General features: G+C 49.5%; 1 protein-coding gene across 4 annotated transcripts in view; it reads right to left on the bottom strand.

Annotated features, from left to right (window-relative positions):
• The window catches only part of LOC116430071 (irregular chiasm C-roughest protein), a 234,152-nt gene that overhangs the window by 101,698 nt on the left and 106,211 nt on the right, over window positions 1-26,243 (bottom strand). For all 4 annotated transcript variants that reach the window (XM_076368753.1, XM_031983724.2, XM_031983725.2 and 1 more), the window contains one exon: window positions 17,251-17,316. In XM_076368753.1, coding sequence (XP_076224868.1) covers window positions 17,251-17,316 — 66 coding nt within the window. The remainder of the gene's footprint in view (window positions 1-17,250; window positions 17,317-26,243) is intronic.

The raw sequence follows: 26,243 nt of genomic DNA, 5'->3' as shown, positions 1-26,243 counted from the left end.
ATTAATTACTTCCACTAATTTCCCTCCGCTGCGAACGAAACGAACGTTTTCGGAATTTCATTAACTTCTTACGCGTTACTGTTACAGAGGAAAAACGCGCGCAGATTTTCAGGTTTAATCCGGACTACGGTTCGAGCCAACGGCAATCGGCCAAATGGAAAAAAGAATTAACTATTCATTCCCCTTCTATCGCACTATTGTATCAACTATTTCATTTCGTCGAGAATACTTTCACATTTGAGAACAGCATAAAGAAACACGATTAACGCTGACGATCTCAGTTCTTCGAGTGAACAAACGTTAAAACAATATTGAAACAAGATACAACATCGATGTTAACATTTCACGGTTAATCGGCAGGTTTAAATCAACAGCACGCGATAATAAGGAAAACCGCGTACCACTGGCGATTCCATAAACGAGTGTAACGCTTAAGAGGAAAGAATACGTTCGAGAATTCCGCGAATCTCGTCTCGTTCGACGAGTCGATCACCCGATTCGATTGGAAACGCGGAAAAATCGGCGGAGCCAGCAGGTCACCGGCCGCGTCACGTTTCCAGAGAGCCGTTAAACCTCGAACCCGGAGCGCCGCGCAGGAATCGGCCGCTGATTGCGAGCCAACAAGACTCGCTCATCAAGCACGTCGCGTCCGCTGACACGCGATCGTATCCCGTGTCGCCTGAAACCGCGTATCTCGCGACGCGACGCGAGCGACGCGGCCGAAAACGGGTCGTAAACGCGCGAAGCAGCTAGCCGCAGCTCGATCGAGGCCGTAAACGTATCCGACAACGATCTCGATACCCGCGTATCGCCGTTACGCGGTTCAGCTTTTTAACGGGAGCCACGGGGATCATCCGTGGCCCTGTATTCACGCGAACGTCCGCGATCCCGCGAAACGAGCTATTAATTACGCGGACCGAACCCGACCTGACGGGCCATCGTCCTCGTATTCGATTCGCGCGTTCGTTTTTGGACCCTCCGTTGCGAGTTTTTGATTGTCTCTTGGCGTCATAGGCGCGAAATCGGGATGGCCAACCAACGAATTTGATTTTTTTTGCGAGTTTCCAATATCGGTGACATCGAACATTTCGGTAATACTTTTTAACCCTTTGCACTCGAAAGTTTTGCACTTGAAATATTTAATAATGTCCGAATCGATGACATTTCTGTGCCATTAGAATCATCAGTGTTGCATCGTACACGAATAGTTTTGGATTCAAATGAAATATATTTTTGGTTCCCGTCCAACTTGCCGCCAGCGATACTTTAAGCGGTGTCGAGTTAATTTGTCTACGCAGGATTAAATTGTCGTTGTTCGAGGATATATCACAGCTGTGATTGCGATACAACGTGGCTCCTGCGTTTCAAAGCAAGCCCAGAAAACGCACAATTAACTGTCCCAGCCGACGGTTACGTTGCTCGGTTCAGTTAGCCGAGGACTCGGAGCCAAAGCGTACAACTGCAACAACGCCGACGGTGGCAACGTGTTTCTCCGCCGCCTGCAACTTTGATTAGACAAACTGTACTGAGTAGCAGAACATCTACGGAAATTCGAGTCCGAGGCACGTATACCGGCGAGAGAAACTGTCAATACCGCTGGCGCATCCGAATACACCTAATACATTTTCCTTAACGTCTATTAGCGATGGTGAATTAATTTACATGAAATCATGCGCGATCCTGTAAATTAATCGACTAATACTCTCGGCAACAGAGGAACGTCTAATTCAATTTCGTTGGAACGGAACTTCACACAGAAAGCTGAGAAAATTTTATACTATTTCCTCGACGAGATAACAGCAGATATTAAATCTGTAAATTCAGTGATAAATCGGTGTAAACCTATGGAAAATTTATTGGCATTTCGAAACTAATACGAAATTCTCGATTGAATTGAATGCAAATAAAACTTAAAAAGAGATTCAATGAAATACAAATGAAACAGGAATCGAATGGATATTTAATTAAATAGAAATATTTGAAGAACGTTCGATATAAATGCTGAAAATATTAGTTGGCCATTGAAACTGCTATTGAAAGGACCGGCTAATTATCGGGAGGTCTCCCGGCGCAGAAAAAGTTCGTCACCCCTCCAGTAAGCGTATGGGCGGCGGCAATCAACCGTCCATCTCCTTCGGATTCCGCCCCCGTCGCGGCAAGCGGACGAACCCTCGGCCAAGGATCGTCCGCGGCCTCGTTAACGAAGGTCCAATTAAGATCCCTTAAAGGTTCCCCGTGACGAAACATAACGGCAGCCGAACGGCGACGAATACATTTAATAATCCCGCCGGGGAGAATTTACGGTCTTCCGTCCCGCCTTCAAAATTACGCGATGGAATGTCGCCTCGATTCCCCGTCGAATAACATCGGTCGAGTCGCGTTCTAATTACTCGGATCCGTGGGAAGAGGGGTTTCGACAAACGGTGAGTTAGAGGATAAATTAGAATTGTGGAGGCAGTGAATTTGAAGAAAAATAGATAGCTGCGTTGGCTCTGCACTTTTCACGAGACTTATCGCAGAAGTTCGCGTCTGTTCCTATTACATCAGCGTGTGTGCATCTTGATAATGTTAACAAGTTGAATCTTCAATTCTTTGTCGCAAGAAAAATATTCGATAACTTTTCGAGTAAAGAAACCCTGAATAATATTATTACAGAACAGCGTACTCCCTACAGCCATTTTCCTGCATCTTTTTCCTCCGCTTCCCGCTTCTTCACCGATTAATTCCAGCTCCGCTTCACGAATTAGGAGATTAGAATTACAGACAGATCCCCGCCCGAAGCGTTCAGCGAACAGTCACGTGTCTTCCGCGGGTCGACAGGCTCGTTCCACGGATTTTCATTCCGACGAACGGGGACGCGTCACGTCCACGCAGGAACCCGTCGCAATTTTCTCTTAGGACGATTTCCTAGCGACGTACGTTGAAACGTCACGCTGCGCGTCGCCGGTCCCTAATGGTTAGCCCGTTGCACTCTAGAAGTCTCGGTCGCGCATTCGGTTCAACGCGTTAAAATGATCAAACGAAAAATTCAATATTCAATTTCTACCCCTGATTCGCGCAAGATCTCTCCGACGTTACAAAAAGTATCATGGATTCAATGGGAAACTAACGAATGCTAACGAGAAACATTGTCATACGAAGGGAGTTGAAATATGCTCCGAGGTTATCTCGACACGGTCCCTCGTCCACGGAACAGTTGCCCTCTTGATAGTGGACCGCTTCGATTAGCCCCGGAGCCGGTTATTAGCGTCCCGCGGGGAACAGGCTCGGCCGACGGGGACGCAGAATTCCGTGCGCGTCGCCCGCGAACGACATTCGTCCGTCGTTATCGGGACAGCCGATATCGGGCGAAACATTTAGCGTAACCGGCCCTCTCGAGACACAACGTAGCCGGAATAAAGAAGCGAAAGACAGGACTACGCAGCAAGGATCGTGCCCTGAACCTGTAAACAGGCGAGGAGCTCCACGTTCCGGCGCGGGCGGCACGTTCGCGTCGGGACACGTCGCAATTTTCCTCTTCGAAAAAGGACACCCCCGCCGGACGGGGGGTAGCCACCTCGGCGATTGTTAGGACGTCACGTCTCGTGGAACGACCCTCTAACGGCCGGAGCGTATCCTTTGAGCCCAAGAAGGCGCGTGCGCGATCCGGAAACTAATGTTTTTTTTCCAACGGCCGTCTTTGAACGCCGTGTCCCCGGCCGGAAAGGTAAATTACGCTGAGAAACGAGCGGGCGCGGACGTTATTTCACCTCCCGCGCGAAACAAGGAGCACCTGGAATCGAACCGCAACGGTTCGATGGAATCGAATGGCGCCGATAAGGCCGGAAGAGATGTTAGCCGTTAGCCTCTGGACCCGTTAGAGTCGTTACTTGTACAGTGGTGCGACTCTTATGGATATGTTGAAGCAATCCTGCGTTGCCGAGGCTAGAAGGTGGCTACACTTTCATCACGATTTTCTGTTTTGATCGCTCGATGGAGTACGGAAGACGTGAACTTGTCTAAAACTTCTCTGAATCGATAGTCTGTTTGTAACGAAACAGAAAAACGTCGCGTCAATTAATACAAAGATAGACAGATAGAGATAGGTGTGTGGACATCGCGAAAGTCAAATTACATTTCATTGTTCCGTCCAGATAGTTATCCTCTTCACGGGAAGCGCCTCTCCGCGATGAATCGGAGCAAGCATAAAGAGTAAAGACGAAACGCTGGCTAAAGACGAGAAGCTTTGAGAAGCCGAATTACTGTCTCTATTCAACACTCGGCGACAGTTTATCGATAATCGTTAGCAGCGTCTCTATAATATCAGCGACGCGAAGGGCCGAGGAGTTACTAAGCTGGCGCTCGTGGCACGTTCGATCGTGTCCGTTATCGAAAGGCGGTCGGGCCAGAGACGCGGCCGCTCCGAATTAGCATTTCCCCAACTATCGGCCGTGGACAGATAGCAGCTTTGGCTGCTCGTCAAAGATCCGCGCGAGTTTCCCCGATAATTCGGGGCCCGACTGCAACAACTTTCGGAACTACTTGGCCCGTGAATCCGATTCGGCCGCTGCCAAAGCGGATTTCCGGCCGATCGGCAAAAACATGGGCGACATCGGTTACCAGGGCGATACCTCCGTGCCCGGGGATAACGCTGGATCTTCGGCTCGATTTCCAGGGAATCCGTGAACGAAACGAAAACGAAAGTGGAGAAAGCGACGCGGCGTCGGCCGGCGGAGACCGGCGCGCTGGAATTTGTTGCGACATTCCAGACGCGCGTGTCACGAGAGAACAGCGAAATGAATGGGCGATGAGGACTGCTAGACGGGACACGCTTAGGGGATTAGCGGGGAGGAGGTGTGCCATGGAATATTTAACACGCTCAGAATGTTTCGTAATTGCGACTAGCTTGTCGATAATCGTACTTTGAGCCTCGACTTCTTGGCTTAACGACGAGCACACTCGACACGAAGAAATTGTAATCTTTCGTGTAATGATATATTGATTGAAAAAAATATTAAGTTTCAAATAGTATATGCTCCAACACTACTGCACTTATACGATCAAAAGAATGTTAATTCGTGGTATGAAATCAATCAATAGCGAAATCTAATTTAATTATAATAAATTGGCGACATTGTAAGATAAAGCAGAGTCTTAAATCTTTTACAGAGGCACGCTCGTAGCTGATAGTTCATGTTAAAACTGATTCGGAGTTGCTGAAAGGTTATATTAAAAATTGTTCGGAGTGCAAAGGGTTGAAGGAATGATGAAAATATCGAAAAGTGTTGATCGTTCCGACCAACGAGCGGTTCATACAATGTTAATACCGTGGAGTCTTGTAAGGCCGCAGGGTTACTTATCACGAGCTCGTATTAGACACGCTTGGTATACGAATGAGGGAAGTCTCTGGTTTCCCTATCGAAGAACCTCGCCGCAACCGAGGGTGATTACGGCGATTGTTACAGCGTCACGTTCCACGGGCGACGAGCCTGTAACCGTCAGGATATGTCAGACGAAGTAAAAACACACGTGTCCGACCGGGGATGCTTTTACACCGACCGACCGACCGACCGACCGACCGACCGACCGGGAACGACCCCGGGCGACTTGACACCCGCTGTGAGAGGGTACTCACGAGCCACTTCGCGAATGACCGATCGAAAGGAATTTTCTTCCAAGATACGGTTACACCGACGTGCAACGTGCAACTCTGAAAAAGAAGATTTTCCTTTTAGCCCTCGGAAAAAGGGGCTTGCTCTCGATTCGATTGGCTCCTCGGAAGCTGACTTCTTCTGGCTACTTTGTTACTCGACTAAGGCTTCGCCTGGACGAACCACTTTTTTGCCGACGTTGCGGTTTCCTGCTGTTACATCATGTCACTGCACTTTCGTGTCTAAGCCTGCATCAAGGAATGTGAAACGTAACGATAGAAAATAACGATGGAAAGACGAGATGGGTAAAAAAGTTGGTAAAGAATGACGCTTTGACCTGTCCATGCATTCGATGAAACTTGAATAGCGATGCGTTGCTTTTCACGTCGACCTCGTTTGTCTGTACATCGACGATCCAACGGCGGAGTGGCATCGTTATCTTTTCAAAATGAATATTGAGCAATAAAGCTCGCTGCGTAAGCGGTAGGTTGAGTTTTTAACCGACAAGCGGTTGACGATACGAATTATGGTGCACCAGCAAAAACGCAAGTACGTTTTTTATTTGACTGTTAAACATTGCCGATTTCAACGGTACAATTAAATTGAATTTCACAAAAATTTAAACATAGTCGACTGGCTGCGGCGTTTTAACGGTAACGGTGTTGCAAAGTGTGTTACATTTCGGACGCGAAAGGTTAAATCGACACTTGTTTGCGCGGCGCCGCGCCGGGGGTGAAGGGAATCCGATAATTTTTAGAGTGCGATAGATCGGTAACATCGGCGTTTAAGTGGAAAGTGAACTCATCGCTTGTCCGCATAACTGATGCCATTTCGGCGGGGACGGGAGGCGTTTTGTAAAAACCGTGGCTCGATCGTGATTGCGCCCCTGGTAAATTTGTCGCTGCTTCAATATTTCGGGCAACGGAACTGTCGCTGGACGAGACGCGACAGAGTTGCGGATAAAGAACTGCTTCTGCGGCGAAAACGAAACCATCGGGTTCCGTAAACAACGCGAGAACCCCCATATAACGGGGTATTTCAACAAAGTGGAACAAACGGAGGGCGTCCAGCGGATCTGCTGTTTGAAGAACGAGCGGGATGAAGTGAAATTTTCGAATAACGCTCCGTTTGCTATGTTCATAGAGTAAAACGTTAATATTCGAGTGTTTCATTTTGTTATGTTCGAGAAGGTACTGCATTCGCAATGAGAAAAATGAAAACAAGACTAAACTGATAGGGACTGAAAGATTACGTGACTAGGAGAGTGGAAGCATGACAAAAAATAGTCCGCAAGAAATAGGAGGCGGTAATTGCATTTGAAGTATCATCGAGTTCTCATAAGGCACCCAGCGTTAACTCCGAAGGAGGATCAACGTGTCTACGAGCGGTAAGCTGGAAAACGCAGCTAGAAAAATGAACGGACGAGCGTACGAACGAACTAAACGTTTTATTACCGGAAGCCAAGTAATAAGCCTCGGTAAACCCTAATACCCGTTCGAGTTCATTCGTCCCGGAGGCAAAGAATTTTTTTATCCGAGCGTATTTATTACCGCGGAGTCGCGGCAACATAGTTCAACGGGCCCGGCTCGGGCGCATTAGAATCGGGGCGCAGATAATTCAGATGTTTCCTCTAATTAGTTGTCAACTTTAATCCACTTTAATTCAGGAAACGTTAATGTCACAACTGTCTCGAAGTCGGCGAGGGTTGAATAATAATCTCGAAGTAAATTATGCGCTCGCGTCTCTCGGAATCGCTTATCGGTCCGCGGCCGTAGTTTGCCGTCGCTGTCGGCCGGTTAATTAAAAAGCTGAGCGCTACCGCGAATTTATTAAACAAATCGGTCGTCCGTCGTTCGAGAGTGAACAACGTCGATGCGAGAACCGGCGGAGGATAATCTACGCGATCTACGAGACCGTTGCGTTCGAAGCGTGAATTTATACGATTATCGTTAGCTAGACTCGAGTTGCCAAAGCCATGGCGGCGGCGGCGGCGTTGGTTCGAGATTCCACTGTGCTCGGGACGGTTTCAAAGTTTAACGAGGACTTACGGCCGAGGTTTTCACTTTGTCCAGCCAGGAGCGTTTTCACGGCGCGGTGGATGCGAGGCGAGGATTACGGTTCTTCTTAATTTGTAATCTGCCGCGCCGTTTGCGCGACGATACGGTCCCGCGAGCGGAAATGTCGGAGGCCTCGCTCTCCCGCGCTTAAACGCTGCTCGTTCGTCGACTGTAACCCGACGGAGCGGTGCCCGACGCGTCTTTGATACCGCGACACCCAAGACACCCAATTTGCGACTGCCGCAACGTTCCCCCTTCGCGGGGAACAAATCATTTAACCCCTTTGCCGTACAATGTCGTCTCAGACTCGCGACGAATATCTAGAACGAGAGTTGGTACGGATAAACGTCACTCGATTCTTATCATTTCGTATGGAATATTATTCTTCTTATCTTTCGCTCGAACTGCAGCGAAGTCTCGAATAGCAGAGAAATACAAAAGTAAATATCAATCTCGCGTTGTTCGAGTAATTAAATTACTCTCGATTTCGAACGTCGAGGTTCGAAGTCGCCATTACGGCGGCGTTCGACGGCGAAGGGTAAAGCGAACGTGGATGCTGGTGAATATGGAGTTCTTCGGTATTTCTAGTAAATTCTGCGCCGCAGAATAATTCTAGCAAGTGCAGTTATCGAGGAAATTATAGGGTACGGGGTTAAACTCCTCGCGTCCGGTAACGCGACGGCCGTTAAATGTTCCGCGCGGGTTCTGTTTGCGAAACGTGACGCAGTTTTTATCGTTCAATAGTAAAACGAGCGCGACGACTCTTCAACAATTAAATTCCATGGCCGACACACGCGTGAATGCCGGCCCAAGCATCCGAGGAATTTTTTTCCGGTTTCCACGTTCATCGGTGTTTCACCGGTGCATTCGAATGCGTTCGAAGCTCAGCTGAACAAACGGCGTCCGACTGCGCGTCCTACGGAGGGAACAAAGTGTTCGCAAGAGTTCCGCCGAACGTTCGAGTCAATATCCTCGTTGACGAGCGAATAAAGTAATGCCGTGCGTTTTAAAAGCATGGAAGCTAAAATTGCAGTGAAATTTCGAGCGAAAACGAATTCTAGGTTGTCGGTAATACCTTTCGTTGTATAAACACGTCGATTGATTCGGTACAAACATTTCATACGGGTTGCAGTCGAGTCGAAGACGACGGGATGGAAGTTTAATCCAATTTAATGGAAGAAATATTTATTTTAACGATTACCCGCACAGTGTACGTACGAAGACCGAGTGTATTTTGAATGATATTCTCTCGCGGTCGGGACAATTCTGCGATCAACGGAGAAATTGCACGTCGCGGACGAGTTTCCGAAGAAACCGACAATGAGATTCCCGGAAAGGGCGTAAGTCATTGCGTGTTTCCTTTTCTTGCGACAATAAAGACAACTGAGCGACGGGAAACTGTCTGAGAAAAAAGGAATTCATTGGTTCCCCGACATTTTAGCGCGTAAAACTCGCAGCTCGTCCTTAATCCTCGAAACAGAATCTACGAGTGGCTACATTTAATAGCCGGATCGTACGCGATTTAATGGAATATTTAAAATGTTGTTGCGGGGACAGGAATCGTCCTCCTGAAAACACGGCGCGCAGGCTCCGATTTAATCACGTCACTTTGGTTATTCTTCAAATGACAGTTAATGACCGGATATGCATGTGTTTCCGCTATAAACCGGACTCCATAATTATTCGCCATTTTGTCGCTAATTCAGCCAGTCGCGCGATGTTTCATGCCTTGTGTTTATTGTACGAACTTTATGCGAACAAAAATTAATAACTGGGGAATGAAACCTTTCTTGTTACGATCGAGACGAACCTTTCCGCGGAGAGTGAAATTAAACTTATGTTTCGACGGCGATTCCTCGAAATCGTTATACAGTATCCGCGATATTATAACCGCTCCCAATATTTCTCGGAACGGCACCGCGGAATATCAAAGCGTTCACCGGCGCAGTAAAATGCCTCGTAAATTAATCGTCTTGGAGCGTCTGTTATTAAACCCATAAAATACGCATTACTATGAACGTACGTTAAAAGCGTCTCAATAAGATCATGTTTCACGATAGTTCACTCCGTTTATTACCTTTGTTGTACGCTACGTACGAACCAACGCTAGAAACTGCGGTGAAACAGCTTGTTTCCTGTTGAGAATATTCCTGGTCACGAGAATCGCTCATCAGCGATCCCATATACAGCGAATTCTCGAGTATCGGGTCGTTCTACGCGTAATACCGTTTTTCAGCGTTCATCCGCAGCGAAAAATATTAATAACCGTTCCTCTGTCCAATTGTGTCCCCCGTTCGCCGGTCGTTCTCGGAATTCCCGCTGAAAAGTTCACTGAAAAACTTCATTATTAACGTATCCCAAGGATGTTCGATGATTTCGGCAAGCTTTGTATAAGGTAGCATTTAAACGAATTAACCAAATACGCGTCAAACAAGAAATCGTGCGCGTGTACGGCCGACAACAATCGATCGACGTGTAATCAACGATGAAACGCAATGGATGCGTTTACGATAACTCATCGGTTAAGAGTATAATTGTGAAAATAGAATTTCTTACATTAGAAAATAGTTTTCCCTGGGAAACATTAGAAAGAGCACTAGACTTCATGGATTTTGTACATTCCTCCGCGTCACGCGCATCCCGTGCAATCCTTCACTACCGAATTCTCCATGAATGCATAAAAATCCGCAGAAATGAGAACCGAATGCTTGGAAGAAACTTCGCTCGTGTATGCCCGGCGCGAGGGTGCAATTCGCGAGAGTGAAACCCGCGTTCTTTATCAGCGGCTGGGAACGAGAGGAAAGAGATGGAACGGGTCGACGGCAGTCGGCGTCGTAAGGTCAGGCAGAAGACGCGCGTCGACGTCGAGTGAGTAATAACTCACCGGCCGGGCTATAAATCAAACGCACTCGCCGGCTGCACTCAATTTTATCCGCGGCGCGTTAAGTTGATCCATTTTCTTAACACCTGGCCCGTCCGATGGATATTTATTGCGCCAGAATATGACGCCGGGTCGCGACCGGTCGCGAGGAAGCCGGCTCGCTCCGTTGCGCGCCGGTTGAAATTTTGCTAAACGCGTTCTTTCTAGTACAGTTCGCATGACTCTCGCAGGTTGCCCGATTACATAAATAAAAATCTAAACTGCACAAAGAAAAAGAAATCCTCACGATCGAACGTTACCAGCAACAGCGACGCCTCGGCTTTCGCATTCTTGGATTCGATTTATTGGCTGAATCGTCTAAAGAAGGATACTAGCGAGACGTGACCTTTCCACTTTGACTGGAATTTACTAATTATTTATGAAATCAAAGGAAGCCAGTGCACGATGCCCTCATCCCTTACGTGTTAGTTCGCAGCTAGCCAGCTTGCCAGAGACGTACTCGTACGGTTTCCAGACGCAAGGCGAATGGTCCGTCGCGACGGTCTCGTTCGTGTGTTTGCTAGACCAATAGCGATATATTTCTGGCGATAAAGTAAACCGGAGAGAACGGGCGAGGAGAGCGACGCGCTCGCCGATGCGCGGCGCAGTTTAAGTATATTTTATCGAAGAGAAAAGGCGGCGAGAGAAGCAGAAACGCGGCCCGATCCTCCCTGAACCGTGAAGATCCGCTCGCGACGGGTGTCTCTGCCGGTAAACGATTTATTTCCTCCATTTCTGGGTACATGTGTGCGCGATCGCGTTCTCCCGTTCGTCTGTGTTGCCTCGGTACATATATACATGTGTGCACATACGTCTACCTGTTTGCGTATGTGTACGTACGCATATATACACATATACACACATGGACGGATATATATAGAAAAACAGTTTTGTATGTATACACACACAAAACGCTCCCTTTTCTCCCGCGGGATTTAGAGGAGATTCCGGTACCGGTGAAAGGTGTACTTTTGTACCAGTGAACCGTTGCTGGTGTCGATTTAATTGAAAAGGCGTCGAGCGATATCGACACGTTGAGCCAGACCCGTGATCGCTCGAATTGAACTTTCCGCGAGCCGGAACTGCGGATGATTTCTGGCTGAATTAAACGGAACTGCTTCTGCCCCGGCGCCGCGCCGCGCCGTGCCGCGCTGCAGCTATTCCGCTACCCTCCTGACTGCTACCAATCTAATTGCGTCCATTCCTTTGAACCGGGATGCTTCATAAAATTCTCTTTCCGATTCATTCTTTTTCCCCCACCCCCGGCCCGCGAGAAACGCGTAACTATTCTTTTTTTTCGCAAATTCCTATTTCGGTATTGGGTATTTAATCGCGGGGTGTTTTGAATAACCGCGCGCGCGATCGTCGAACATTTAGTTCGGTAACTTTCAAAGGTTATTTTTGACGCAACGATGCTCCAGTTAACGAAATGTAATTTTAGATTTTAAACGAAACTGCGCCCTTTTCGGGTGAATTCCTTTTAGGATACCGCGCGCCGCTTCGCGCACGGGGATATCGGTATTTTCGTGGATTTTTGGAATGTAGAGCACGCCTTATCGAAGGAGAATGTAAACCGCCCGAGCGTCTTCTCCAATAATGCGTGTTCTACATTTAAAAGATTGAAATATCTCGTGACGTGTTCAATTCTCGGATACTTGAGCCGATACCATCGCGCCGCGGAACACCGGGGAGAATCGATTCAGGCGGAAAAAGTGGGCAGTTCCCTTTAGACGGATGCGCACTTGCGTTTCCTAAATGCATCGTCGCACTTGCGAGAAATCCGGAAAATTCTAAAACAAAAAATCCTATTCAGCATCCTCGCTCTAGCTGAATCCGGAACAAAACCTGACCCAAATTGCACGACCCGCCCCGATTTCCCAAACCGCAACCATAATATCGTTCGAATAAATCTATCCGCCGGCAATTCCATCAACCCTCTTCACAAAGAACGTCTTAAATGCATTTTAAACGTTACCGGCGCATAATGTTTCATAAATATTCTATTACACGCTTGATCCGCGAAGATCAATGGAAAGTATTATCCTCGGGAAGGAAAATTCTGTTTCCCCCGTGCATCGTTCATGCCCGCGGTCTCGGCGGAAGGTTTAGCGATGCGTTTTTCGCAGCGGTAAAAAGAATTGAGCGTGATCAAGTGAAATCAGAGCCGGCCGTGATCATTTCCAATATAAATAACACGCGATTCGACGAATGCGTCCGACAATATAATGAAATGAAATATAGTGAAATAAAATAATGCAATAAAACGTGGTTAGGTCGCGCGTGTTACTATTATTAGAAACCCTACAGTTACAAACGCGTTCCGCGGGAATCGACGACATCCGAAACTGGTGCTTTCACGGTTCTCCATTTCGGCGGATGCGTCGCACCCTTTTCCACCCCGTGTATCTATTTGTCGTCAGGGCCGCGCGCTGCATTTCCATTCTCGCTCCCCGGGCTCGACGCGTCACTCTTAATTTCGTCCTTTTGGCTCGTAAATGAAATCCCGCGGCGTGACGTTCAGCGGCAGGGTCATCTTGCCTTGTGTGTTTCGAACGCGGTCACCGCGTTTCTTTTGTCTCCCGCTGGAATTTTTACGAGTCGCATTCCGAAGCGGGACCGCGCCGATGCGCATTTAGCGTGAACCATTCGCCGGCGAAGTCGTTAATTATAGCCGGATAGCGAACGGGAAACTTTCCGCCGTGCGAAGAACGAAACGAACGTCGGAACGCGCTGTGAATTTTTGTTTTTCAACGGCTCGCCGGACTGCCAGACTGATACCTCGCGAAATTATGGATCTCGAGTAGCGTTATACTTGTCTCCGACGCTTCAGCGATTTCAGTTAACAGGAGTTTAGCGACTAGTTTGCGTTTCAATTTCAGTCTTCGCTTGATCTTGTGAGATATTGGAATAAAATAGCTTTATCCCTCAATTTACGTATATTTTCTCATTACTTAGTTTGAAAGAATGTTATCTACACCTCATGGGAAAACGCCCAGTGGTACGCTACTAGCCGCGTCAATTATTATCAAATTCCAGTAAAGTCAACACCATCCGCTTCCCTCGAATCTAGTTGTAAATCCTCATTACACATCTAAGTTACCGTTACCGGAAAATAACTCGGCTGCAATTACAGCGCATTACTCCAGCCGCGTCTGACGTTCGGAATCTCCCACGACTCTAAATTTCCACGTGTTTCCGCCCCGAGCGACGCCTGCCCGTCGTTTCCACGAAACGGCACCCTCTTGCCGAGCGAACACGCGCCTTCCCACGCGACAACGAGAAACAGAGCCGAGAAACCCAAAACTAAGAGAGGGCAGGCAGGTCCGGGGACGAAATATTTCTACGCGATCCGCTCGGATTCCTCTCCCCATCGCTCGAGCAGCCGTTCCTCCCGGCTGGAAAGGAAAACGCTCGGGGAGCGTATCGGCAGGCCGAGCGGAGCTCTGATAATTGGGCCACGCTTTCTCGCGTTACGGCGCGCAATGGCCCCGTAACTCCGTGTTCGTGCCCGGTTTTCGGTGCCGGGGACAAAGCGTCACGTCGCGCAATTCCGACCGTAGTTTTCATTACCCCGTAAAACGAATTAGAGAAACACAGTGGAGGGTTAATGAAGGAAGGGAGGGGCCGGTGAGCCGGGCGCGAAGAGGCGGGAAAAGGCTGCCGGCGGAAATTCTGTTAATTTCACAGCGGCGGTTCGCGCAACCACGGGAAACGGAGTTCGGCCGTCGCGGGGCTCATCCGTTGGATCCTCGAGCACCTACGATCCTCCTCCTCCTCCTCCTCCAGCATCCACTAAACACGTAGAAGCTCGACGAGCCGCGCCACTAGCCCACGTACACGCGCGGCAGCCCGCGGAAGAAGTTCGCCGAGCTCGTTACACGAGCTGGTATCAGCGCGGCCGCGAACTCGACCCGGATCGGCCGGAGTTCCGCGCTCGGACGGCCCGCACTTTTCTCGTTTCGGCCCGGTATTAAATCGCGAGCCCCGCCTTTGCGCGGTAAACATCCTGCATCCGCTCGAAACGGTGTCGCGAACGGAACGGTGGAGCGCGCAGAGAGACTGGGCCAAGTCGATACGTTTCTCGTGCTTTGACCCTTAACGGACTGGAAGTATTTCGAGTTTACCAGCACGGAGCGAGCTAGCGCGATATTTGATGCGTTCATTGTGAATGTTACAACGGTAACAGTGACAAGGGATGCACGCATACTCGGTACTTGGAAAATCCCGTATCAACTTACTCTAGCCTCCCCTGTTCCCGGTTTCCTTTCTACACGCTCGCCCTCTTCTAATATCCCGCGTCTTTTAATCTGCAACCCTCCCGTCCGACTTTCGTCCTCGCAGCGTTCTTTCCAGTTTTTTCGAAATCTCTGACTCCGCGGCTCTCCGGATGCCGATACGCCCCGTCTCGCTCGGCGCCTCGTTTCCCGACGAGCCGTCTCTCCGTCTCACCGGCAACCCTTTGCCCGTTTACCTGGGCTTTTTCCCTTTCCTCCGCCTCTGCCCCTCGGTGCTTTTGTCTCGCCAGCCCGGTCGCCCCGTTTACTCACTGCCGCGAGTCGCGCGAGTAGTGTACACAGCTTTTAACCCGGATTCGGGATTCGCAAGACGGCGACTCGCCGGGCGACACGTAGCCACGCGCCGGGAAACGTTTTAACGGTCGCAGTTCGGAAGCCGAAAATTCGGCTCGCGAGTCGCGGGGAAAGAAAGGGGAAGACACGGGGAAGCGGCGAGCGGCGCGGAATCGCGGACAGCGACGTGGATTTTGAATTTTTCACAACTCCCGGGCTTCGTAACATTTGAAAAGCTGCGGAGGAGCCGGGGCTCGCTCCATTTTCCTTTGTTCCGCGGCGAAAGCGGAGGACCGGGGGGAAGTATTGTTCCGGCGGAGTCTCCAGACCCGGTACCGCGGCGGTTTTTCACGCGGAATGTACGGCCACGGGTAATCCGAACGCGGCCGCGCGATAAATTATGCAAATCGCGGCAATCTTCCCCGCCGTCCCGCCCCCGGGCCGCGATCAACCGACGACCGCGCGAAGGCGACGTCCATTATCGGAGGTTCCGGCGCGCCGGCGGCCGCGGGGGCAATTATGCGGTATTAAATTATCGAGCGACCGGTTCGGAGAGTCGCGTCGATCGGTTTCCCCCGTGAGAACGTCCGGTCGTGATTTCGTTCCGAGGACGCGAGCGTTTTTCCCTTTGAATTTCAACGGAATCCCCATTTCGCGGGTCAGCGATACGTTTTTTTCCCGCTCGCCGATCCCTTTGCGAGCCGCAGTTTCGCCGGAAGTTTCATCGCTGGGCTTATCGCAACGCGTCCGCGTTACCTTGTTCCTTTTCTGCGCCGCGGGCGCGGCGGCCGGGAAGTCCGGCGAACTCGAACGGGCGGCGATCAGCGCGCAGAATTTCGCCCGCCGCGGGCTAGGGAAGCGCGGAAATCGTTACGTTAATTAAGCGGTCGCCGCTGCGAAGCTGAATCGAGCCGGTGTCACGGTGTGAGTCTTAGGAATTTAATGGGGAAAAATCCTGCGCTCCTTCGCCTAGGTCGAACGACCAACCTAGGTATCTTATCCTATGTCGTCGCGATCAGAGTTCACCTGAACGATTGGTCGTCCTTCGTATTCTCGAAATATACCATCATCGAGGTCCACAAAATCAACGGTGTTTCGTTACTCGCGCAACCCAATCGTAAAATTATTAACCGTTTAGCCTCGATCGACGAATTGCTCGTCTCCGCGTCGCGCTTCTTCGCCGGGGGAGGCGGAACACGCGGATCCGATAGTCTGACGGAAACTCGATCGAAACGAACCGTCGCGGAACGACGGAACGGTGAACTCTCGGCCGAACAATGCGCGTCGCGTCGAAAGTTCCAGCGGCGCGCGGCGTAAAAACGGAAACCAGGGGATCCGGGCTCCGCGCGGAGAAATCGGAGCGCCCGCTATTTCATCCCCTTCCCGCTCCCTCTTCCGGCGAGCACGTTCCTCGAGTTTTTCCCCGTTCCGATGACTCCGGGGAACCTGACGTTATTAAATCGAACGGAATACTTATCGGCTCCCCATCGATCCGGGGCCGGAGAGAGCGCGCACAAGTGTCCATGCTAATTGGCCCGGATAGTTTTTGCGGGGCGACCTTGTCTGCCGGGTCAACGGCGGGTATCGCGGCCGAGAGAGATTCGTTCGAGAGGACCGGGAAGCTACAGGGCAGGAAACAACGATTAATTCGCCGAGCATCGACCCGGGCAAACTGTTAATTCCGAGAGTTGTTCGGTCTCGTTACGTTCAACTGTCTTATTACAACAGCCGCCGGTTATATACACCGCCTGCGAACTCCAACTCTCCTGCCGTGTGCACTTGACTTGCTCGCACGATACTTTGGAAGAATATCGTACGTTAGCCGAGACATCGTGCGGTAGTGGGAGAGAGCAACGAAGAGAGAAAGTTCTTTTCTTCTTTCGGAATGATCGGTGAGCTGTGGATGGTTAATCGTTTAATTCTGTCGAATGGAATTATTTGGAAGCTGCTTAGTGTTGTAAGAATAAATTTCGTTTGAAAGATCCTTCTGTGGGATAAGTAGCTTATGAGTAGGTTTAGGTAATGCAGTTGAATTGATTAATATTTCGTAGAATTGGTTGTTGCGGATGTCTTACCTTTCGCGTGGGGATATCCTATGGTCGATCGACGCTCTGCCTGCCGGACTTGCACCCATGAAAATCCTGGAAAAACAAGATAAAAAATATAAACTTAGCGAAACTTGATTCGTCGAGATTGATCGTGGAGATTAGATTTGACGTTTCTGCACGACACCGATCTTAAGGAACTTTGGCTCGCTCGATAAATCACGGTGGAAATGAATTTTTACGTCTGCAGGGAGATTTATGAAATCCATAAACGACTCGGATATGCGAGTGAAAGCGTTGAGAAAGGCACGATGGAAATGCACCGCGCAGTATCACGTTTCCACAAACGTTAATCTGTTTTTTGTGTATTTATTTCATTCCCGAAGAGGCTCCGCAGTCGTGCCGCTGGTAAATACAGATGTTGTCGCCGCACACGTGTGTCCATACAAAAAAACCCATAATATTTGCTTTATTTTAATGCCACGGAACTCAGCGTTCGCCAGACGGAGATGCTTCTGTTCGGCCAAACATAAATAGTCCGAATTCAAATAAACGGGCAATTAACTCTGCTGTGTTCTTTAGACCTGTTCCACCCAAACGCGTTTTCATTTTCTCAGCGGTAATTTGTTCGCCCGAACATCTCTGATATACTCGCGTTCTCATTTTGCTAGCGATATTTTTCACTCGGGAACAGCACAAGAAAATTATAACTAGACCACGCGTTCTCGTTTCCTTAAACAGCAACTGTTTTGTTTTAATATTCTACAAATTGATGCATTACACTTTCGCTATACCAAACCAAGTGGCGACTAAGAGTCATCTCACGAGAAGAAATTACTAATAACGCGTGAAATACACAGAAAACCGAGGACCAAATCACGATTGAAAACTGCAAACGAAACATACAAGCGACAGAACGATCGTAAACACTGTTCTTAAACGTAAATAACATGAAACCCGCGAAAAGAAGCGCGTTCATTGAATAAGCTTCTAATGGCTGCACGCAGCGAGATGGAATTGGTCCCCAATATCGAATAACAACGGGGCCGTCTCTCTCGTTACCGGCGCCAGATCGATCCCATTCGAGATGCGTGTAACGAGAGACCGCCGACATAAAGCAACTGTTCGAGCAGGATAAAGGATCCGCGGAAGACTCGCGCATCGTCGAACGAGCTGCCGGAATCGCGGGGAACGTTGAAAAATGGCGAAAAGCACGATGACGTTTACGTTCGATTCTTCCCCGAGCCCGTCGAACGCGAAATCACGGGACTCGTGTTTCGTTTGAAAAACGATCGCGGTTCTGTTACCGTTTTGTTCTCCCCGTGGATGTGAACAGGCCGCCCGCCAGCAATCGATACCTCGCCGACGGGGAAAAGAAACAGGACGATAGTTGTAACAGATTTTATACCCGGCGACGGCACTGTAGACACCGACCACTTGGAATACCGTGGCTCCGGGGAAAGAAGAAATCTGATGACCCGGATTTCTTCATTGATTAGACCAGACGTACGTCGAGTAAACGAAACAGCCGGATATCGGTTCCGTGGACCAAAGGACGGGTAAGTCGCCGATTGGACCCGGTTAAATCGAGCTCGAAACTTTTCGGGGATGATCGAGATTAATTGCACCTGTTCCGGCGCAAGTGGGACGCTCCGTATAATTTCGCGCTTCTATTCAAGGCGAACTAGAGTCTCGGGTTATTTCTGACACTCGGTATGTTACGAGAAGGGATGGGAATAATCATTAACCCTTTGCGCTTGAAAGTCGCCACTTGATTCGATAGGGTGAGGTTATAAAGTTCGATGTGCAATATCAAGCTGCGCGAAATAATGAAGCGAAATAACTTTGCTCTTTAACTCCCGAAGACGCTTTCGCGAGAAATCGCGGAACAAACAACGATGAAAGCTACGGATCCCGGGAAATACACTTTTATAATTTCTACAAGAATAAACAAGTTAGCCCAATTCTGTGGTAGTTCTAGCGTCAAACTTCGACTCGGTATATTCGAAAAAATTCATCGAGCGAGAAGACGGAAACGCATAAGAACAAAGGCGCAGCCGCTACAGTTTTCACAATTAAACCGTAATTGAACTTTTCAGTCGGCCGAGAGCGAGGGAACCGGAGGCGAATCCCGCTCGGACACGACGGTCCGCGAAGTTGACGGGATTTCAATTAGCAAATCCGCCGTTTGAAAGCTATTTATTTTCGTTCCGCCTTCGGTACGTCTCGAAAACTTTCCGGGCGGGATAAAAAAAAAGTTATAAACTTGACAGTCTTATCTTCCCGCGGGGAAAGTCTCGAGTGGCCCGGGGGCGGGATGGTTAATCAAACAGGCATCGGAAGGGATTACAGCCCGGGCGAATTGAACACTTTAAACACACCTCGAAGTTTAACGCCCCATTGTTCGGGCGAGCCACGCAACCGGCGCGTTCCACGGGAAAAGGATTCTCTCGGCGGTATCGCGGGAGGATCGATACGAGGCCGAAGCGTCGCGTTTGTAGGCGCCGGGAATCGGGATCACTGGAGCAGCGTTCCGCGAACGGAACCGGGTAATACGATTCGGTCGCGTACCGCGCGATTTATTCCCGCGCCGCGATGGAATCGTCGACACGGCGAACCGGCGACGTGTACACGCGCGCCGGTAAGTATATACACCGTGCGCACGTTTCTACCTGTTTTTCTTTTTCCTTTTTCTTCCTTTCCTTTTCCTTTCTTCCTTTTTCTTTCCTCTTTTTTTTTCGTTGCCGGTGTGTTCCACTCGTCGGAACAAAGCGAGGGAAACAAAAGCGACTAGCATTTTGCTGGCAAAGGTAAAGGGGTGAAACGGCGCGGCGACCAGCGTTGTTTTCTTGCTCGCTATATTTCCAGCCGCTTTATGCGCCCGAGAGCTTTCCCCGCGACATACAAGGGCTCGATAACGATTAATAATTTTTTCATCGCGCCTTCACCCGTGCCAGCCAGCCGGCAGAGATCTCAAAGGGAGATAGCGACGGCCGCCTTTGCCGTCGCGCGCACGGGAAAATCTTCCCGAGTGTTTTTACCGTTGAAACATCCTGCTCCGAGGAATCATCGGTCCCCGGATAACCTATGAAACATTCAAACGAAATAGCTTCGTTCCTTAATTCAGGCACGGTGCCTCTTCGGGTTTCAAGAAATATCGTTCATCGGAAACCGTTGAGCGTTTCTAGTAAAAACCCTGTCGATTGCAGAGGGCTAACTCTGTTGGAAGATTCTCATGCAGGTTCGCCGGAATAAATGATAATCGAGGCAATTTCCGGTTCGTTACTTATTCGAGCAACAGTTCGAAGAACGTGTTCACGAATTTAGAGCTCGTCGACCGGTTACCCCGATCCATCCCGTAGCGCCAGGTGGACGGCATATTCCGAAACAAATTCCCTTTTAAACTTTTATCGCGCCCATCCCGCGACACGTTCCAATTTCATTCGCCGGGGCACGGCCGGGAATTTACAGCCGATTCGGTATTACACGTGTACGCTCTAAAATCGAGCCACGCTCCAGTAAACAGCGTCTCGAATGTAGGTTCACGAGGTCCCTGGAACGAGTTCGGAACTCATCCTGCGGTTAAAGTATTCCAGCCGAGTCGATGGCCGACGGACGAGGTCAGATATGCCGGCGGTGGCTCGGCCGCAACTCGTTCTCGCGCTCGCAGCCACCGAACCACCCCCGGCTCACCCCCCGGCGCGGACTTCGCCCTCGCCGACCGCGCCAATTAACTGCAATTTCTTTTTGCCGATCCAGAAAGGAGTGTTTACCCGCGATTACCGTCCGCTGAACAGATTCATTTTCTTCGAACAGTCGATGAACTCGCCGAGTTTTTCACTCGTCGGTCCTCTCTGCTGGAAAATGTCCCTTTTGCTCGCTCGCTCGTCGAGCGGCGCGCCAAATGACAGAACGATCGCGTCGCTGCCGAGGTCGTGTAATTAACGAGCAAAAAGGCGAAAATTCGAGGTGAAAAGGTACAATTATTAGCGAACGTTTCGCGGTCTGTACGTGCTACTCGAATCAGTGATCTCTGGTATTAGATCCACGGACGATGATGTGTGCTATGCAAATTATGCGCACGTCACTTGCGAATTTTCTACGTTCGAATCCAGGGGTATTTCGAAAACTGTTATTTCTACCGATTTGACGTTAGTCGTGCTCCATTTACAGGTCACGAATGCATAGGAAATAGCATCGGGATGAGAACAAGAATAATTCTGGAAGTTTTTGCCCTTAATCCGGTAATCTGGATCAATGTGTGTCGCCGGGCGAATCAGGACCTTCGGCCAAATTCAACCGGCGAAGTTGGCCGGTTTCGGTGAAACGATCGATCACCGGTTTCGGGGGGCGCGATGACGAGCGGAGGAGGGTGGACCGGTTCCCGAGTCCGGGAACCGCTTTGAAATGTGTACCGGGACAAATATGAAGTCGTCGCGAAATCAATGCGGCGACGCGGCTGTCACGGGCCACGTTTGTTTCCCTGCGTGCACGGTCGCCTTGTTAGTGACGTTTATCGAAGCGTCTGTACGGGTTTTTAGCCTGAAGCACTGAAATGGACAGTCGGTTTGAGCGCGTCACAGCAGTGGTAGTAGTAACATTAAAGAAAATAGTAACAATATCATAAAGTTTATAAATTTTAATAATAATAAGAGATCCTCTCGACGTAGATTCGCGTGACGAGTGTTTAGCGAAAAATCAACGCGTTTCGATGGATTATATTCCTCCGCGATCCACTCTCCGTACCAAATCACGTCCCACTCCATCCCCTTCGCCGCGATCAACCAGAAATCTCCTTCCGCGCGTCTCTCCAGATATTTTAAAGAGACAGGGGTTCGCGGAGCGCTTCAGTCACCGTAAACAAGGCCCGCCGGTGCGTGAACGTTTCGGATCCGGAGCAGCCCGGGAAACGTACGGAAGCGGTAAAATATTGGCAAATATTTAAATATGCCGACAGACGTGTATTTACGAGCACACAGCTCGATTTTCTCGCGTCCCCGTCTCCCCCTGCCCCGATCCTCTCCGCTCGCCCCCTGAACACACGACGTGTTGCTTATTCGGGGCAAACACGTTCGCTGCGAGAATAAACAGTGTCCGGCGAACACGTAATTCGTCTACGAAACCGCGGTTAAGGATTCTTCTCGCGTTCCCTCCTCGTCGCACATCTTCCGAAGGCGTCGGGGAACGTTTTTGCCTCTGACGCTCGAACACAGGACACTCGCCGCGGTTAAAGGGGTGAGCGTATTTGATCTATAGACTCCGTGACATTCTTTAGTGTGACACACTTGTCGGCCGTGCACGCGATGGAATAATTTAAGCGTTTTCTTCGCTGGAAAAGTCATGATCCGTCAGGTCTGCTTTCGATTTCTTTTCGCGCGCAATGCTCGCGTGTCGAACGTATTCCGTTTTTGCGCCCGCGATAATTCACCGAGGCTGTGCTTTCTTGGAATTGTGGCGAATTAACGGGCTCGAAAATATCGAAGGAACTTCCATTGGGTTTACGTCAGCGGTGTTTGCTCGATTTCTGTTTGCCGATGCTTCGCGTGCAACGGAAGACTTTGTTTTGCAAATAAAAGAGAGTAAAGGCAATCGAATACGTTAATATCCGAACTATCCGGCAACCGTGTGCCCCGTTGCTCGAATAAAATGTCTTTAACGAACGCCTCCGTTTACAGCAAACATTTACACGCGCTGTGTACTTTTCTCTGCTCCCTGAATTCTCTCTGCCAACGGCGACAATGGCGATCAAATTTGTACGTGTTGCGCGGGATTGGTAAGCGTACGTAATTTCTCTTATTGCGTCACGTTAATTAAGACCAAAGTAACGTCAGAATTTGTACATCGAAATTACACGTTGTTTTACCGTTTGTTAACATGAAAAGCCGTGGAAATTGCTACGTTGACTGACATGCTCAACGATGACTGACGTTTCTGAATTACTCGAAAGCAAATGCAATCCTTTTATTCTTCTTCGCAGGAACAAATGACGCATGAAACTGCCTGATTGATTAAACGAACGTTCTATTCTCGGTATCCGAAGGCAGCGTGCCTCGTCAGAAATACAACGAAAAAAATCGGCGAGCCGAGCGGCAGGGATGCCCAGCGATAATTCGCCGAAGTGACACGGTGTTCGAATATTAATACAGGTCACCGTAGTTAGCAGCACGTTCCCGGGTTCACGGCGCGGCCGCGCCACTCTATTCAAGCCCGCTCGCAGCCGCAGAGCGGAGAGCCATATTCCTCAGGCCGAGACGGTTCTCAAAAGGGCATCGTGCATGTTCCCCGAACTTAGGAGAGCTCGGCTGACGCGGTCGCCGAGGGAGAAGCTGCGGGCTATTTGAGCCACGGATATCCGCTTCTCTCCCTGTGGCAGGCGTCATTCGCCGGTCGCTTCATTCGCCGATCGAATTAGCCACTCAGCCGCGAGGAATCGTCGCGTAATTTCTGCGCACCGCTCGTGCACGACAGGGAACGCGCGTCGCCTCTCACGCTCGCGTCGACTATTGTCCGCCTACCGCTTGATGGCTGGCCCGAAGAATGGAACGCTAATTCCGGCATCGAAAACCTAAAAATGACTGTTTCAAACTGTCATCTATTCGCTCCGATTGAAACGGTTATAGAGACAACCGAAATAGAGACGCGACTGTCAATAGCTACGTCGATTCGGAGCTATATCAAGAAATACAGATGACACAAGGAAACGTCTCTCACCATTCGCATTGATGTACGTTCTAAACAGTTTTTCTTCTACATTCGCATAGAAGTTTTACCGTAAAATATAGATACTCCAATCAGCGAAGCAAAAACACAGCTCTAAAACCCGTAAGCGCGTTAAAATGTCGGAGTGTAGAATGTTTCTTAGAAAAATCTGTTTTCTAATGATCGAGTAACTTAGTTGACGGTGTTTTATGCCACGGTTTCGCGAGTTAACCTTGTTACGGAAGGCTCGACTGTACCGTGTTCCTGAGAAGGGATGATGCGGAGCGAGATTACGGTTCCCCTTGGCCCTCCGGCTTTTCAGCTGACAAGTAGCTGGCCAACTTGACGTGCTCGAGATTGTCATTTCGAGCGAACATCGATCCGAGGATGAATATATGAATGAACAATGAAATCTTGATGCTTACTGGCATTTATCGGCCGGTACGCGGCCGCGGCGTAGCGACGGGAAGGAAAAATCACGGGGTCCGGAGGAGCCGTTAGAACAAAAGGAACTGGGGGTGGAGACCGGTTCGCGTCTGGTGAAACGAGGAAGGTTCAGACCTTTTGACGCTACTGTCAGAAATAACAGACAGAGGGAACGGGTGAAAGGGGTGAAAGAGAAGGGCGCAGGGAGCAGGGAGCCGAGAGGATGAGTGACAGAACATGAAAGAGGGCGAAGGAGGGAGCGGAACGCGGAGGAGGGTGATCGAGAGAGCAGAGTTCGAGTGGGAGCCGGCGAAACGGGAGGGTTGAACGTACGCGCGAGACAGACGAGGGAAAACCTCCGGCACTGGAGGTCGAGTGAAAAAAAAATGAAGGAGAAGCAGAACGGAGGGAAGAAAAACAAAACGAAACGGCCGCTGCGTCGCGCGGCAGCGTGTCGTATCGGTTACGCCGAATTCTAGAGCTCAATGGGAACGACTCGACTGCGTGGCGGTGGTTCGTTTAATAAAAGTCAATGTTCTTCATTGCAGATCAAAGTCAATTATTTAATTACTAATGTCCATGGGCTTCGTTGAAACGTTTACAGTAGACAGTTACACGAGCTTACTGGCAAAAAAAAATAACACAAGGACTAACCCCTCCTCCTATGATAAACTCGCGACGAACATTTTAAACGGAATTCAACAAGTGTTAATGCCATTTATTTATTCTTAATATGAATCCAATGTTACTCGTTTATTATCGATCTTGAATTTCTAGAGTGAATATAAACGCGGGATAAGCACCGCAATTTGTTCCTTCTCTACTAAATTAGTAACGGCAAAGTAGTTTGATCGAGTTGCGAAAGAAATCATATGACAAGGTGTTAAATCGTGTTCGTTAAAGAGTCACATTAGATATACCGAATTTATATCACCGGAGCGATTTCTGGTTAATACTAGCGGCGCGGGACACGGGCCGCGATGGCCTGCCACGAGAGAATTTAATTGGGGCAGCCGCGCGGCCGCGCATCCCCGAATAACTCTAGTTCGATTTCAGAATTTCGCGTCGCTCCGAGCCCGCCTCGGAAAATCCTGCTAATTTCAACGCAACAGCGCGCCGCAGCGCCGGATGCCGGCTGAACTGTTGCGACCCCGATGAAGGCTCGCGCGACCGATCGTCTCCGCAGACCACTCGAGATAAGTGGCTCGTACGCTCAGCAAACGGACTTTATTTCGAGTGTGTTTCGAGAAGTTTCCGTGGCACGTTATTCACTCGGTATTACGACTCGTCGACTGTTACGATTTTCAATGCATAGTCGACCCGATGAAAGAAACGCGAAGATCGCGGGAGAAATGTATTCGTACGATGACAATGAGTTCAGGTAACTTTTGCGATTATTGCGAATAGTTCGTTCATTTGTTCTTAAGAATATACAACTTTTGCAATAAAATTAACTCTATCAACCACCGAATTCTATAGTACGAATAAATTCTATATACATCTTCCTAAAGCAACCCCCGCGCTACACCTCGCCGCGAATCGAAGAAACACCTTGCTATTTCGGTTACTCAGGGATTTCAGTTACTTACCCTTCGACACGGAATCAGTCGTCCGCCGACACGCGGTTGGACCGCAGCCACGAATCTGCAAAGTCGATTCGAGAAACTCTCTAAGAGCGGCGAGCGGCGGTTCGAAATTCAAGAACGAAGGGGTAACGCGTGTCCATGAAAAATACGTGCGCCGGTAGCGAGTCCCCGCGGAAGAAAAATCGAACACCTGACGCCGGTATAATTCACGCTCCGCAAATATAAATTTCCGATAAATTGCACGCTGGCGGGGGGTCGTGTGCGCGCCGTTTCATTGAGAGGGCGGAGGAGGAGGAGGAGGAGTCGACGGAT

Source organism: Nomia melanderi, chromosome 6 (genome assembly GCF_051020985.1).
Source record: "Nomia melanderi isolate GNS246 chromosome 6, iyNomMela1, whole genome shotgun sequence".
Classification (NCBI taxonomy): Eukaryota; Metazoa; Arthropoda; class Insecta; order Hymenoptera; family Halictidae; genus Nomia; species Nomia melanderi.
This window is presented reverse-complemented; position numbering and strand designations above follow the sequence as displayed.